Here is a 17464-nt window from a genome sequence, read left to right on the forward strand (position 1 = left end):
GGCTAAATTCTTATATGGTTATAATCACGATTAGGTGTCTCTCCCAATGCTAATTAGCTTTTTTAAATACTTCTACTTATAATCACAGATTTTATAAATATTTTATTTATACCAAGGTTCTTAGATCATCAGATACTAATTATAATCATCTCTGTGACCTACAATATCATACATAATTCAAATGACTTATAATCACCATATAGGTACTTTTAAAATGTTTCTGACTTCGCACGAACTTCAAATCTTTTCCACCATGTGTTGAATTGGACTTTGAACAGTTTCATTGGATGTTTAGAGATGGGTTGGCAATTCACACAGTTCCTAACTCTAACACATTGGGTTATGTTAGCCAAGGTACAATTTAAACAGTTCCTCACTCGGACACAATGGTTTAGGCCACGTGAATGTGAGAACAGTCTAGTCACGTATTCGTGTAACTTTTTTCTATGGCTGTGTTTGTGGCTGTTATTTATCCACTAAAGCCAGGTACACGTCTTCTTTGTTTTGTGAAATGGGACCTTACTGTTCCCGCAAGTCTCGGTCTCAATGCCGGCTTGTAAAAGTTTTCAATATTTGAAGTAGAAACAACTTGGAAAACTTGAGATCATCTATTTTGCTTTAAAGGTCTCCAAGAGGGTAACAGTTCAATGATGGCAAAATCTAGGTTCATCCGTTTTGAGGCCTAAACAAATCTCACATTTCTTCCAGTAAATATAAATGTATTATTTCTTCATGAATCCACAACAGGACGTTCCCCCGCGTGAACTCTCTGGTGTCTAAGAAGTTTATATTTCTGGTCAAAACATGTCCCACACTCTGAACATGAATAAGGACGCTCCCCCGTGTGAACTATCTGGTGAACAACAAGGTCGCCTTTCTGAATGAAACCTTTCCCGCACTCTGAACATGAAAAAGGACGTTCCCCTGTGTGAAGTCTCTGGTGAACAACAAGCTTGCATTTATGAATGAAACCTTTCCCGCACTCCGAACATGAATAAGGACGTTCCCCCGTGTGAACCCTCTGGTGAATAACAAGGGTGCTTTTATGATTGAAACGTTTCCCGCACTGTAAACATGAAAAAGGACGTTCCTCCGTGTGAACTCTCTGGTGAATAACAAGGGTGGATTTATGAATGAAACCTTTCCCACACTCTGAACATGAATAAGGATGCTCACCTGTGTGAATGCTCATGTGTTTACGAATGTTTCCTTTCTGAGTGAAACCTTTACCACAGTGTGAACACGAGAATGGACGCTCGCCAGTATGAATTCTTTGGTGAACAACAAATTCTCCTTTCTGACTAAAACATCTCCCGCACTCTGAACATGAAAAGGGGCGATCACCCGTGTGAATTCTGATATGTTTAAGAAGGCTTCCTTTTTCAGTAAAATGTTTGCCGCACTCTGAACATGAAAAGGGACGCTCGCCTGTGTGAATTCTGATGTGTCTAAGAAGGCTTCCTTTTGCAGTAAAACGTTTGCCGCACTCTGAACATGGGAAACGACGCTCGACTGTGTGAACTCTCTGGTGAATGAGAAAGTTTCTTTTCAGACTTTTCTGGTGTGTAGGAGGCTCTCTGGTCCCTTTGGAAGAATTCCCAGACACTGTAGATGACAAGGAACGCTCTCCTGTGTGAGCTCCTTCATGGTTTAAGGAAGATTCTTCAGGAATAGATGGATCTGTTGATTTATCTGTACTGTGAGATTCAAAAATAATAGTATGTAGATCATCAGAAGATTCCTCAGGATCAGAGAAATCCCATGATCTCTCTATATGATAAGTTCTATGATGTATTATTTGTGTAATGCGATTCACTCCTTGAGAACGTTGTGTGGTGGGATTTTCTTCTGCTTTATATTCTGAAGATACGTTATTCAGGCCATAATGTCCACCTGTTGGAAATCAATGTTTAAATGTTATAATAATTCTTCATGTCTTTCATTCAGAAGTCATATACAGTATGTTGGTCTAACACTCTACAGTATCTCAGAGCTCTGGCATGAAATTGGGTGCAACAATAACATAAAATAGCAATACAAACTACATAAAGATACAGCATCTCCACCTCATTTGTTGGGAACATGACGTTATATTGAGGAATGGAGATGGACCTTTCATATGGTGTACAGTATCTCCTCCTCATTTGTTGGGAACATGACGTTATATTGAGGAATGGAGATGGACCTTTCATATGGTGTACAGTATCTTCACGTTGCTATTATTTAAATTAATCTTTTATACTCATAGAAGAAACAGGAAAATGTAAACATTTCTGCATTTGGTGATTATTACTTACTCCTGTTGATACAAAGAGAAGATTTCTCTTGTTCACTTTTCATGGTCATCTCCTCCATAGACTGCTGATCTCCACTCACCAACGTCTCTTCTTCTTCCTCTTTAACCTCAAGTTTGATGTCTTTTCCTAAGGTATCCTGAACCCCAAAACAAAAAATTAAATATCTGGAAAATTAAGTTCAATATTTAAAAAAAATCTCTATAAGAAAGTTATCTCATAGTTTAGAATACATTTTGAGTTCTATAGCTCAGTCCACTCACCAGAGTCTCCTCTTCTTCCTTTTTAATCTCAACTTTGATGTCTTTCAATTCTTCACCCTAAACCCCAAAGATGGCAGAATACATTTATAAAAAGGAACAAGACGTCACTTTGAAGAATGTGGTTTAGAATTCTTTTAAAATTTTAGTTGCTCACTCCCACCTACCTGATGATGGTGGGGGATGGTGGGATCTTCCTGTGTGGAATCCCAGGAATACAGAGGACGGGGACATCTCTCATTACTAGATCCATCTGTAGGAAACACACACACTGACTGAATACATTGTTTCTATGTGTTTATCAGATGATGGGGGATCTAGGTGGAGCCTCCATACTGCTCTCTCCTTTACAATAAAGTCTCCTCTTACCCGGTGATGTGAGGGGCAGCTGATTGTCCATCATGACGTCCTTGTAGAGATCCTTGTGTCCTTCTAAATACTCCCACTCCTCCATGGAGAAATAGACAGTGACATCCTGACACCTTATAGGAACCTGACACACACAATGATACAGTCACCATCCAGACACATCCCTTGTCTGTTACTGGATAATGTCCCAGAATTCCCACCACCGCTCACCTCTCCTGTCAGCAGCTCAATGATCTTGTTGGTGACTTCTAGAATCTTCTTGGCACTGGTTACCTCTGTTGTCAGGCAGTGAGGTGGAGGCACTGTGATGGGTGATGTCCTGTGAAGACGGCTGCTGGGTGTTCATGGATCTCCAGATGTTTCCTTCACTATTTTATAATTCTGTGTAGAGAGAGAAAGTAATTATCAATTAATTAAAACAATGTTTTAACTAACTATAGAGATATGGATGAAGTTACGTGAATCCTCTTCACCTCCTACTAATCTAAATAGGGCACTCTTCTTTGTTGATAGACAATAAACTGAGAATTATTTGGACTATACCAGGATGTGTAATGTCTATACTAGGGATGACCTCAAGATTCAGTCCAAAAAAAAGTTTGGACCAAACCTTCACTGTTTGGATGAACAACCGAACATTTACCCTTTTGGCGGGAGAAGAACATCATGTATAATAACAGCATTACTTCTGCTATTATACATGAAAACTTCCTGTTGTGAATGGTTGTTAACGACGCCAGTGGGGGCAAACATCACTGAGTCCTTAAAGTGGTTGTACACCCTTTACAACCACGTTCACCTACAGGTAAGCCTAGATTAAGGCTTACTGGTAGGTGCTGTTAATATCTCCTAAACCTCCATGATTTAGGAGATATTTACAATTCCCCGTACGGTAATTTCTACTGCGCATGCGCCGATGAATTTGGCACGTGCACACTCTAGAAAGGGCACGCCATGCCGTTTCTAGGTGGGGTCATGCCGTGACTGGTGGGTCCCGCGCGCATGCACTGGAGTGACGTCACGCGACTCTGGCCAGTCACAGAGCCAGAATCCTTGGCCCCGGAAGGAAGAGGGGTGGACGCTTCCAGCCAGAGAGGAAAACGGGGACATCGCAGACTTCGGTTTAAAGTAAGTGACACATAATGGGCTACTATGTGATGCATAGTAGCCAATTATGCTTTACCTTTGCAGGGAAACAGAGAGGAAGTAAAATCCATTATGGTTTACTTCCTCTTTAACCAATGACATCACCACCCTATTCACTTACATGGCAGAGAATCCCCAGCCATGTGAGCAAAGGGGCAGGGATAGCTTAAAGAAATGTCACGGGGTTCCCCTCCTAATTCATCCCAGGCCCATTAGGATCACATTTTGAAATGTGACTGTGTCTGGCTGTGCCCATGCAGCCACTGTGTCTGCATTTACCTTTATAGACTGCCTGTGTGCAGTTTGAGGTGGATGCAGGTGCAGTAACAAACACTGCCTGCCAGTACTGGGAAAGGGTCGCCCAGTTCCCAGGCAAAGGATCCAGAATTGTGCCCATCTCCTGCACTGTAATACATGCTATAGACTGGGTGTACCACCCTGCATCCATTCTTTGCCCCCTTGCTGCGCTGCACCTGGGGCAGCTTCCCCATGTGCCCACCCCTTGTCCCGGCTCTGCTGCCTGAATGCAGAATGGGGGTCAAGGCCCATTTGAATGAAGCTTTAAGAGTGACCCGTACAGAAAAAAAAAATGTGTGAGGTCCTGACAAAACTTATACCAGACCACTCAGATCTGGTGTAGATTTTAAGAGGGAAGACCACACAAAAATCACAAAAAAAGAGCAAGGCCCCTGAAAAAAACATACTGGACCCTTATTTGATCATACAGCCTGGCTGGCAAGGAAAGGAGGAGGACGAGCATGCACCCCCTCCCCCCACTGAATCATACCAGGCCACATGCCTTCGACATGAGTAAGTGCCTTGCCAAAGGGAGGACCCTCTGGCAAAGCACCTTATCCCTATCTTGATCTGGATAAGGGCCTCTTCTCCACAACCCTGGCCTGGTAATTGTGGGGGTCTGTAGCCAGGGGGGCTTAATGGAATCTTAAAGCACCCTTTAACAATAAGGAAGAACCCAGATACCAGCTCCCTCATGTGAACAATTAAAGGGTACATAATATCCCAACTCATTCACAAAAAAGTAAAGTGTAAACAAGCCACAGTTTTTACCAGTTCTTTAGTTGAAAAAAAATGCCCCATGATGTCCATCCGCCATCGATCACTTCACCCATTGATATAGAGAAGTGCTCATCAACCTTTTTGAAGTTAAGGCACCCTTTAGAATTGCCCACAATCTCCAGGCACTCCAGTCTGAGGGCTCGTGGTAAAAAGGTAGTGCGTTCGAGCCTGTGTGTTTTTGTCACGTTCTTTTTGCATTAGGCTGCTCTATGCTCGCAAAAAGGGTGCTGGCATGATTTTTAAATTGAGCCCCACCAAAATACATGGTCCTAGCACAAAACCCCCCCTGCTAGACACAAATCCCCCTCCTAACACACACCCCCTTCCTAAATCCCCCTTCTAGCACAACCCCAACCCCCAACAGTTTTGACTTTTGATAAAAAAGTACAGATAACAACACAAAGGGGGAGAGAACCCGGAGGAGGAACGGGATGTGCTCTCCCTCCTCTCTGTACTCCTCTTTCCTCCAATACTCCAATGATATGCTGGTAGCTTATTGGCTCCGATTTAAATTATCCCCAGTATTTGTATGTATGAATGTGAGTTAGGAGACCTTAGATTGTAAGCTCCTTGAGGGCAGGAACTGATGATGTATATTAGGCAGTGCTTTACAATATAGATATATATATATATATATATATATATATATATATATATATATATATAAAGCACTGCCTAAATTGACAACACTATACAAGTACCTGTAATAAATAGATAATAAAATAAATGTACCTCAAGATTCAGTAATATCTGTACGCTATTTCCTAACAAGTCACCTCTCCTATGAAACTTCCTGTCTTTACCATACATCACTTCCTGTCTTTACCCTACATCACTTCCTGTCCGTACATGACATCACTTCCTTCTTTGCATTCCACGCTCAGGAGTGAGATCACCATCTTGAGAAAAATTTAAATACTACCGCCTAAGTTCACATTTACATTTTCTCTACATTTACAGTGATACCTCGGTTCACGAACTTAATTTGTTCCATGAACCGAATTGGTCGCGGACCAAAGCAAGTTTTTCCCATAGGGTTCAATGTAAACCAGGTTAATCCGTTCTGAAAGTTTTTTTTGTTTTTGGACTACAAAAATATGAAACAAAGTACAGTATAGTATGAAGAAAGAGAACACTAAGCTTGCTTGAGATGACTTCTGGCATGGAGGAACATTCTTGTCACCTTCATTACCGCTCTGCACTTTCTTGTCACCTTCATTACCGCTCTGCACATTCTTGTCACCTTCATTACCGCTCTGCACTTTCTTGTCACCTTCATTACCGCTCTGCACATTCTTGTCACCTGCATTACCGCTCTGCACTTTCTCGTCATCTTCATTACTGCTCTGCACTTTCTCGTCATCTTCATTACCGCTCTGCACTTTCTTGTCACCTTCATTACCGCTCAGCACTTTGTCACCTTCATCACCACTCTGCACATTCTTGTCACCTTCATTGCTGCTCTGCACTTTCTTGTCACCTTCCTTACTGCTCTGCACATTCTTATCACCTTCATTACCGCTCTGCACTTTTGTGTCACCTTCATTACCGCTCTGCACATTCTTGTCACCTTCATTACCACTCTGCACATTTTTGTCAACTTCATTACCGCTGTGCACTTTCTTGTCACCTTCATTACCGCTCTGCACTTTCGTGTCACCTTCATTACCGCTCTGCACTTTCCTCTCACCTTCATTACCGCTCTGCACTTTTTTGTCACCTTAAAGTCATTTTTTCTTTAACACTGGGTACCAATCAGTTTTTATTCTTGATCTCCCTATGTTAAAGTGGCAGTAAACATAGAACAAAGAGAGAAAAAATAAACTCTCCCTGCAAGGTAAAGGCATAATGTGCTAGTATGCATTGTATACTAACACATTATGAAAGACTTTCTTTGAAACAAAGCCCTCCAGCGGCGAATTGTCACTGCTGCAGAGGCTTCCATCTTCACCTGCTCTTTCTTTCAGGTTTGCAGGCTGCAGCCAGAAGGTCTCAACCAGGGGTCAGAGCCTCAGCCAGCAGGTCTCGTTCCAGGAGTCAGGTCTGCTCCTATCGGGGTATCATGGAGAACTCCTATCCAGAGGCCAGGAGAGAGCTGTGCAGCTGGGCACTGCGACTAAAGGCTAAGTGAGCCAAGTGAACCAGGAGAGTTGGACAGTACAGTCAGAGGGACTGGTAAGAACAGCAGCAGTGCTGCTGACAAAGGAGCCAGATGGCTCGGTATTTTCAGTTGATGTTGGAAACCCCTGCGTGGGCAACTGATGTCTATATGGACTTTCTATTTTATGTATTAAAAATGGGCTGATAACATTTAAAATACAGTTTGCTCTGGCCCAACTCATTGGAAAAGCACCTATCACATGAGCGTAATCACCCCAATACCACAAAGGGGATACATAGATGACATGACACTGACATACTCTCTGAGCCACTGATGGGTATGACCTCTGTATCACTGATGATGAAGATAATAACTGGGAAATAATAGAGCTGATCACTGCGAGCCTGGGGAGCATGATCAAAATGGCAGCAATGGAATTATTCTATGTGGCATTTGTAGTGGCTCTATGTATCCTTAGAATATTAGCTGGCACACATTTGGAACAGGACCTTCTGGACTCTCTGAAACAGGACTTTCTGGACTCTCTGGAACAGGACTTTCTGAACTCTCTGGAACAGGACCTTCTGGACTCTCTGGAACAGGACCCTCCGGAACTGGACCTTCTGGACTCTATGAGGCTGGACCTTCTGGACTCTTTGGAACTGGACCTTCTGGACTCTCTGGAACTGGACCCCTTGGCTCTCTGGAACTGGACCTTCTAGACCATTGGTTCTCAATCTGGGGGTCTGGACCCCCTCGAGGGTTGAATAATGATTTGCCAGGGGTCACCAAATCCTAGGCTGTTCCTGAAGCCTGCACCACTCTCCCAGCCTTTTTGTGGCCACCCAGCAGGGCTGTCCCTGGAACCCACGGCCGCCCACTCAGCCTCTTCGCAGACGCCCATTCAGTTCACGGCATGGCTGGGGGGCAGAGACTAGAGGTTAGCTGACTGGTGAGGAATGTGAAGTGGGAGGGGTTGGAGGAGACCCCATCTCCTGATTTTGGCATAGGTGTCACTGCTATGAGACACCACCAAGTCGGAGACACAGTGAAGCCGGAGACACTACCTGTGATTATAGTTGCCATTAAAAGTCCCCACTACAGTTCTCAGATCAGCAGATGACCTTGATCAAGAGCACCTAAGTTGGCTGATCAGAACTCCACCCAGCACTGCCACTCATCCCTCCCCCCCCCCCACCCCCCACCAAGGAGTAAAAGAAGGAATAAAAATAGAGAATACATGGAAGGGAGAGGAAAAGAGGGGGAGGTAGTAAGAAAAGGGGAGAAAATTAATAAGAGAAAGAACAAGAAAGACATCTAGAGAGAGGGATGGGGGAAAAAAATAAGAAATTAGGATAGAGAGATAAAAGGGAAAGAAAAGAGAACAAAGAGAAAGAGTGGTACATCCTAAAATACTGTGCAAGTGGAAGGGACTCAGGGGGCGCTAAATGTCAGTGGGTTAGGGGCACAAATTACTTGTCTTGCTTTGGGTGCTGACAACCCACACTACGAAAATAATTTTACTGTTAGGGGTCCCCACAACTTGGGAAATTTTATCAAGGGGTCACGGCACTAGAAAGGTCAAAAACCACTGCTCTAGACTCTAACATCTCACTAATAAAACACCAATGGAAGACTCTCTATGAACCGAGCACATTCCAATCACCAATCATCTAACAAATGATGTTCATTTGTAAAAAATTACTCAGAACAGAATATTGTAGAGTAGAGCTTTCTTGTTCATGCTAGAAAATCGGATTACATTATTAACACACAATAAAGAATCTAAATTCAATCTTGCATAGCTGATTAAAAAAAATCGAATTTAAAAATAATTACCATATATACTCGAGTATAAACCAAGTTTTTCAGCACATTTTTTGTGTTCCTAGCACCAAGTGGCCCGAGATACGGGGCCTCAAAGTCGGTTCGAAAATGTCATTCTCTGCTGCAGAAAAGTGCTTGACATTTGAGGCCCCTTATTTCGGAGCAACCCCAGCTTTGTATATGTTGTAGTTCTAGTTCCATTGGGTTAGCACACCAAATTTGGGTTTCCTAGCACCAAATGGCCTCGAGATACTGGGCCTCAAATTCAGTCAACTGTGTCCATCTGCAGCAATGTCATTTTGGGACCCTTTGGGTCCAGAGACCCCAAATTGGCTGCAGCTAGGGAGCATCTAGGAACCCTTACCTACAGAGTTTGAAGTTCGGGGGACCTATGGCTGCAAATGGGCACAGTGAGGCTGCAAATGGGGATTGTTGACCCTCTTTTCCAGTTACAGTAGCTGCGCATTTCTCACCTTAGGCTTATACTCGAGTCAATACCTTTTCCCAGTTTTTTTGTGGTAAAACTAGGTGCCTTGGCTTATATTTGGGTTGGCTTATACTCCTGTATATACGGTATACTTTAGTCGGTACAATAAAAAGTTAGTTCCTTCAGTAAAGCAAAAAAGATATACTAATAGCAACCCATAAAAAGGTATGGTCCATGGGTTGAGTGCGGGACCAAGTCAGCATTGTTTAGAGGACCCTATTACTGTAATTCAATCCCTGCCAACCTATAACTATCACATCATTCCAAAAAAATCCCATTGTACTTTGGTCACGCCTCAAAATAAGCCAATATGAACACAAAAACTTTATTAGCCTTTGTGAATATTCTGGGGTCCAAGAAGTAATTTTCTTTAACAGAATTTTATACATTCTGACTATAAGGAAGGACACACGTTCTCTGGAGGTTATTCTTGCCACGCTCCCTTGAACATAAAAAAGGTTGTTAATCCATGTGAATTTCCTGGTGTCGATCATGGCCACTTTTTTTACAGAACAATTTCCCGCACTTTGAACACGAATAAGGACTGTTGTGCTTTTTAAGGACAGTTTTCCCGCAGTATTTATTATTAAGTAATTTTTAAGATAGAAAATCAATCTATATGACACTGTCTATACATATGAAACTTATTCACGGAGACATGTGATTATACAAAATAGTTACATTTATTGGCTGACAACAACAAATATTTACATGAAATTAAAATACAGATTGTGTCACATGAACATCTTGAAAATGAATGGAAACACCCAAAAAATGGGATTGTAGTACCTTTGACGTAATACCACCATGATAACTTCTCGGTAGAATCAATAACCTTGTGAAAATGACAATGAAACAGAATGTCTGTGTAGCACTGACCCCCGAAGGAGCGGCTGATTTTCTTGGGCTAACCGTTACCTTCTCTACCTCGTGTGCGTTTAGGGGTTTCCCGAGGTTGATGGCCCAATAAACTGTAGAGACTGACACCTGAATCAACTTTAGGGATTTTTATTTGCAAAACGTTAAACAGAACACAGTCTTTCAGTAGGGAATAGAGGGTATGGGTAGTAAAGCTCAGGTACTCTTGAAACTGCTGACACTTGAATGTCTCTCTCCAAGTGATCCAGGGAATAGCCATTCACAACTGGATATTACAGCTATCGGATAAATCCCTTTTTTTGTGGATTTAGCAACTGACAGGTAATTCAAATAAAGCAAAGTCTCTGCCACAGAATTGGTTGTAGAATTTTAGAATGAGCAAAGTCTCTGCCACAGACTTGGTTGTAACTGAAGGATGAAACTAGAAACTCTCACATGGTACCAGTATCTTGCAGCCGGTCCGGCGATACCGTAAGAGTGTGGATTCGCCCAGTGTCCTTTCCAGCTGAGCTTCCAGGCTCTTACCGAGCAGGCAGCCCTGTGTCTTTCCCTCTTCTGAAGAGTCCTCCCCTGGTTGCGTTTTCAGTTGCTGGGCCTCTCCAAAACGGAGATGGCACCGGACCACCTTGGAACCCTCCTTCCAGTTACTGTGCCTTGGGCTAGCCAGCCCCAAGACTCGGAAAATGGATGGATCCGCACCCCATGCCACAAGGGCCTCTGGGGGCTGGTCAGGAGGACCAGGACCAGGGAGTCAGAACATACTTCTGGACTGAAACCCAGAATCACGTGACTTCAGCACCTTAAGTACCCTCTCCCAGAATAAACAACGAGACAACGCACCCACTGATTGGCTCAGAGAGAGAGATTGGTACCCAATGCATCCAACCAAACTGCGTTCCAATGCCTGGCAAAGGTGACACCCACACCTATGACCAGGTAGAACACATTACAGTCCAGCCAAACCGATACTGAGACCATAATTTACTGAAATTAACCCTAAAACCCAACTATGGTCTTAGGAACATTTAAATTGACAAAAAACATATGTGTGCTCTTCAGGAGCCCGGTGCTACATCTGTATTTCACACGTCCAACCGTGCAACTGCTGTTAAGTAAGTGGTTAACAAAATAAATTAGACTTTTTTTTGTCAATAAAAGTGGCAACTATGCAAAAAGAAAAATATAATGAAAAATGTAATCTTTAGAGGAAAAAATCTACAAGGCGGTTATTGATTCTGGAGAACGATTATCAAAGGTTGAATATTCAATACATCAATATTTGAGAGAACATACAAGATAAAATCAACATGACATAATTACCCATTCCAAGATGGCTACTGTTCCTAATGGCTGGTTACCAGAGTTAAGATGGCTGCCGTAGCTTTCAAAAATGGATACTATTAAAGAAGATTTACTTGTTGCGACCATTAGGGCAGACAGTACAATTACGATACAATTCAATACATGGGGGAATCAGAGGCCCCTGCTCGTTAGAGATTACAATCTAGGAGGGAGGGTCAAGATATGCAAAAGGGTAATAGCTGTGGAGGATGAGCTAATGGAGAAAATAGTACAGTTGTCAAGAGCTTTGTGGTTTCCTTGGTTAAAAAGGGACGTAGCTTGGAGATGTTGTGGAGGTTGAGGCGGCAAGCTTTGGAAAGTGATTGGATATGGGACCAAAAGGACAGTTCAGAGTCCAGGATAACACCTAGAACCTTGGCATGTGGGGATGGGTGGATGGTTGTGCCATTGCTCTTGACAGAGAAGTCAGGGGAAGATTCACATGGGGGAAGAAATATTATGAGCTCGGTTTTGGACAAGTTGAGTTGGAGGAAGTGTTGTGACATCCATACAGATATGTCTGTTAGCAAATTAGTGATGCGTGAGAAGAGTGATGGAGTGAGTTGAGGGGTGGAGAGATAGATTTGTGTGTCGTCAGCATAGAAATTATATTGAAAGCCATGAGAGGCTATCAGCTGACCCAGGGCAGAGGTGTAGATTGAAAATAAAAGAGGTCCAAGAACAGAACCTTGGGGAACCCTGACGGAGAAGGGAAGAGGAGTGGAGGAAGTAGAATTGTAAGTGACACTTAAGGTGCGTTGGGATAGGTAGGATGAGAGCCACTGAAGAGCACAGTCACAGAGACCAAGGGAGTAACGTTTTTTGAGGAGGAGGGGGTGGTCAACTGTGTCAAAGGCAGCTGAAAGATCCAGAAGTAGGAGTACAGAATAGTGTCCGTTGGTTTTTGCAGTTAGTAAGTCATTTGTGAGTTTTAAAAGAGCAGTTTCTGTGGAGTGTTGAGGGCGAAATCCAGATTGAAGTGGATCAAGAAGGTTATTCTTAATGAGGTGGTCACTCAGTTGGTTGTAGACCAAGCGGTCAAGGAGTTTAGAGGAAAAGGGGAGCAAGGAGATAGGGCATAGGTTGTTAAAATTGGTAGGGTCCAAGGATGGCTTTTTAAGTATGGGGATGACCAGTGCATCTTTTAGAGCATTGGGGAAAATGCCAGAGGTGAGGGAGAGATTGAAGATGTGGGTTAAAGAGTGTAGGATAGAGTCAGAGGGCAACCATAGTGTTTGAGAGGGAATAGGGTCCAGGGGCAGGTGGAAAGGTGGGCGTTATAGGGATGAGCTTCGTGTTCGAGTCGAACGTACGTTCGAGTCGAACATTGGCTGTTCATCCGTTCGGCGAAATCCGAACATTTTGGTCTGTTCGCGTCAAATTCGTGTGGCGCTCACGGCCCACAATGCACTGCGATGGCGCAGTGCATTGCTGGCTCATGATTGGCCAAGCATGCACTGTGACCCCGCATGCTTGGCCAATCGCAGCGCCAGCAGCGAGGAGAGCCATGATTGGCCACAGGCAGGATGCCTGTGGCCAATCATAGCTCAGGCTGTGTAGTGCACGCCCCACACTATATAAGGCCGCCATCGCGGTGGCCTCCTGTAGTGTGTTGGCGTCTGAAGCAGTGGGTGTTCTGTGTACCTTCAACACAGTACACACCGATCGTTTTCGGCCGATTTTCTATCTTGCTGTTGTGTAGTGGTTATTGTCTGCGTGCCCTGACCGCAGTATACACCGCTATATTCACCTCACCTATATAGCTAGTAGTAGTGATCTATCTTTTATAATAGAGCTTGCAGTCAGTAGTGTTAGGAGATAGTGCGTGCTGTCTGCGTGCTCTGTACCCAGTACATACCGCTATATCCACCTACATAGCTGTTCTCTATTTGAGCCCACTTGCCATCTGCAGGAGTTATTGGAAGTTGTGTGTGCCTCCAGCACAGCACAGTATACATCTGTATATACCCCTTTATCTCTGGTGTTCTATAATAAAGGCATCTGCAGGAGTTAGTGGGTGTTGTGTGCCTCCAGCACAATATACACTACCCAACTGCTGTTTTACCCAACTCCCTTCAGGCCATTACCATGTCTGGAAGGCCAGCAAGGAGAGGCAGACAGGCGCGAGCCGATAAAAGAGGGCAAGCAGGCTCTGTGTCTAGAGACAACAGTGCTGGTCGTGGACGCGGTGCATTGTCATCAGCACGTGGCCATGGGACATGCTTGTCCTTCTTTTCGGCAGCTGGACATGTTGAACCGCAACATGCCAACGACTTGGTAGAGTGGATAACCAAGCCCTCTTCATCCTCCTCATCCTCTCTCACCCAGTCTCAGGGTAGTAGCAAAGCAGCTGCCAACGCATCGTCTTCCCTCCTCTCAATGTCATCATCAGTGACTCCTTCCCTAGACCCACCACGTCCTCCTGAGGAGTCTCCTGAACTCTTTGAGCACAGTGTTGGGTACATGCTCCAGGGGGATGCCCAGTGTTTTGTGGGCTCTGATGATGACACTCAGCTAGAGGAAGGCAGTAGCGTGAGCGCAGAGAGAGGGGATGCTCAAGAAGGACAGCAATCTGGCAGTCATGTTCCACAAGCTGCAGCATACTGCCAGGTTTGCTACAGCGATGAAGAGGGAGGGGATGATGAGGGCACTGACTCCACGTGGGTGCCTGGAAGGAGGGAGGAGGAGGAGGAGGAGGCACATGTCCAACGAGGCAGGATGCCCTCTGGGGGCCAGCTTAGGGGCAGCACACCGACTGAATCACACCGCAGAGCTCCGCCTGTGCAGAGCGCTGCCTCTGCGCGTTATTCTAAAAGTTTTTTGGTGTGGGCCTTTTTTGAGACGAGTGCATCAGATCACACCGCTGATATTTGCAACATATGTCTCAAGCGTATCTCACGTGGCCAAAACATCAGCCGCTTGGGCACCACATGCTTGACCAGACATATGTTGACCTGCCATGCAGCTCGTTGGCAAGCGTACCTCATAGACCCACACCAAAGAACAAAGCGGACCTCTCCTTGCTCCTCATCAGCTGGCATCTCCAACCCCACTAGACCTTCAGTCCTCTCTGAAACCTGCTCTGAGAGGAATGAAGGTGTAGAATTAGGTGTGTCACAGCCAAGTGCTTCCGGGAACTCTGCTAGAGTTCCACGTCCGATTATAGCAGGCAAATGTCCCTGCCCCAGCTGCTGGACCGGCGGAAGAAGTTTACTCCCAGCCATCCACATGCCCAGCGGTTGAATGCTAGCTTGGCTAAATTGCTAGCACTTCAACTGCTGCCTTTTCAGTTGGTAGACTCGGCCCCCTTCAGTGAGTTTGTACAATGTGCGGTTCCTCAGTGGCAGGTCCCCAAACGCCACTTTTTCTCACTGAAGGCGATTCCGCATCTCTACCGGCATGTGGAAGGCAATGTCCTTGCCTCGCTGGACAGGGCGGTCAGCGGTAAGGTGCATATTACTGCTGACTCATGGTCCAGCAGGCATGGACAGGGACGTTACCTGTCTTGCACGGCCCATTGGGTCACTCTTCTGGCAGCTGGGAAGGATGCAGGACAAGGTGCAGTAGTGTTGGAGGTTGTTCCGCCACCACGCCTCCAAAATGCTACTATTGGTTGTGACACACCTCTCTCCTCCACCCCCTCCTCTTCTTCTTCCTCCATGGCCTCTTCCAGTGCTCTGTCCTCAGAACCAGCGGTGCTCCGTAGGCGTTGCAGGGGCTACGCAAGTAAGCAGGCAAAACGATGCCATGCCGTGCTTGCGCTGGTTTGTTTGGGGGACAGGAGCCACACTGGGGCGGATGTTTTGTCAGCTCTGCAGGGGCAGGCCGAGAGGTGGTTGACGCCACGCCAGCTTAAGCCAGGAATGGTGGTTTGCGACAATGGCACCAACCTCCTCTCCGCCCTCCGACAGGGACAACTGACCCATGTGCCCTGTGTAGCTCACGTCCTTAACCTGGTGGTGCAGCGGTTCTTGGGCAGGTACCCCGGCTTACAGGATGTCCTGAAGCAGGCCAGGAAAGTCTGTGTGCATTTCCGCCGATCATTTAATGCCTGTGCTCGGCTGGCTGAGCTCCAAAAGGAGTTGAACCTGCCCAAGAACCGCCTTATATGTGACATGCCCACCAGATGGAACTCAACATTGGCCATGCTGGTCATTTTTTGTGCAGAAAATGGCCCCCTCAGCTTATACTCCAGTCAAGCACTTTTCTGCAGCAGAGAATGACATTTTGCGAACCGATTTTGGGGCCCCGTATCTCAGGGCCACTTAGTGCTAGGAACCCCAGCTTTGGATATGTTGTAGTCCTAATTCCACTGGGTTTACACATCAAATTTCATTCCTAGCACCAAGTGGCCTCGAGATACAAGGCCTCAAAATCTGTCAACGGTGTCCATCTGCAGCAATGTAATTTTGGGACCCTTTGGGTCCAGAAACCCCAAATTGGCTGCAGCTAGGGAGCATCTAGGAACCCTTTTGAAGTTCGGGGTACCTATGGCTACAAATGAGCACAGTGAGGCATGCAAATGGGCATTGTTGACCCTCTTTTCCACTTACAGTAGCTGCGCATTTCTCACCCTAGGCTTATACTCGAGTCAATACGTTTTCCCAGTTTTTTGTGGTAAAATTAGGTGCCTCGGCTTATATTGGGGTCGGCTTATACTCAAGTATATACGGTATGTGTTAATCTAAACATAGGCTAAATTCTTATATGGTTATAATCACGATTAGGTATCTCTCACAATGCTAATTAGCTTTTTTAAACACTTCTACTTATAATCACAGATTTTATAAATATTTTATTTATAACAAGGTTCTTAGATCATCAAATACTAATTATAATCATCTCTGTGACCTTCAGTATCATACATAATTCGAATGACTTATAATAACCATATAGGTACTTTTAAAATATTTTTGACTTTGCACGAACTTCAAATCTTTTCCACCATGTGTTGAATTGGACTTTGAACAGTTTCAATGGATGTTTAGAGATGGGTTGGCAATTCGCACAGTTCCTAACTCTAAGGCCGCGTACACACGGGCGGACTGTTCGCCCAACCTTGTCCGCTGAACAGTGTTTGGGCGGACAGTCCGCTCGTGTGTGGGCTTTCAGCGGACAGTTTCAGCGGACAGTTGGACGGACAAAGTCTTTCGGAAATTCCGAAAAACTGTCCGCTGAAACTGTGTTTGAGCGAACAGTCCGCCCGTGTGTGGGCCTGTCCGCTGTACTTTCGAAATGAGCGGACTGTTCCCGCTCGGAAAGTCCGCCCATTTCGAGCGCGTGTACAGGTAGGCGGGGCCCGCGAAGGAGACGTCGCGGGCTCCGCCGCCTGGAATGGGCTTAAAGGGGAACCCCAACGCCGAAAAAAATCGGCGTGGGGGTTCCCCCCAAGTCCACACCAGACCCTTGTCCGAGCACGCTACCCGGCCGGCCAGGAAAGGGGGGCGAGCGAGCGCGCCCCCCCTCCTGAGCCGTACCAGGCCGCGTGCCCTCAACATGGGGGGGTGCCTTGGGGAAGGGGGGGGGCCGCGCGGCCCCACCACCCCAAAGCACCTTGTCCCCATGTTGATGAGGACAAGGGCCTCTTCCCGACAACCCTGGCCGTTGGTTGTCGGGGTCTGCGGGCGGGGGGCTTATCGGAATCCGGGAGCCCCCTTTAAGAAGGGGGCCCCCGGATACCGGC

General features: G+C 45.5%; 1 protein-coding gene across 1 annotated transcript in view; it reads right to left on the reverse strand.

Moving 5' to 3' along the window:
* LOC143955199 (uncharacterized) overlaps window positions 1-17464 on the reverse strand; it is a 51892-nt gene that overhangs the window by 26703 nt on the left and 7725 nt on the right. Inside the window, exons 7-12 of the mRNA XM_077465287.1 lie at window positions 7757-7993; window positions 2924-3044; window positions 2722-2807; window positions 2558-2614; window positions 2298-2433; window positions 734-1893 (exon numbers count right to left, since the gene is read on the reverse strand). Coding sequence (XP_077321413.1) covers window positions 734-1893; window positions 2298-2433; window positions 2558-2614; window positions 2722-2807; window positions 2924-3044; window positions 7757-7993 — 1797 coding nt within the window. The remainder of the gene's footprint in view (window positions 1-733; window positions 1894-2297; window positions 2434-2557; window positions 2615-2721; window positions 2808-2923; window positions 3045-7756; window positions 7994-17464) is intronic.

Source organism: Lithobates pipiens, unplaced genomic scaffold (genome assembly GCF_037356315.1).
Source record: "Lithobates pipiens isolate NorthernLeopardFrog02 unplaced genomic scaffold, aLitPip1_a1.2 Scaffold_35, whole genome shotgun sequence".
Classification (NCBI taxonomy): Eukaryota; Metazoa; Chordata; class Amphibia; order Anura; family Ranidae; genus Lithobates; species Lithobates pipiens.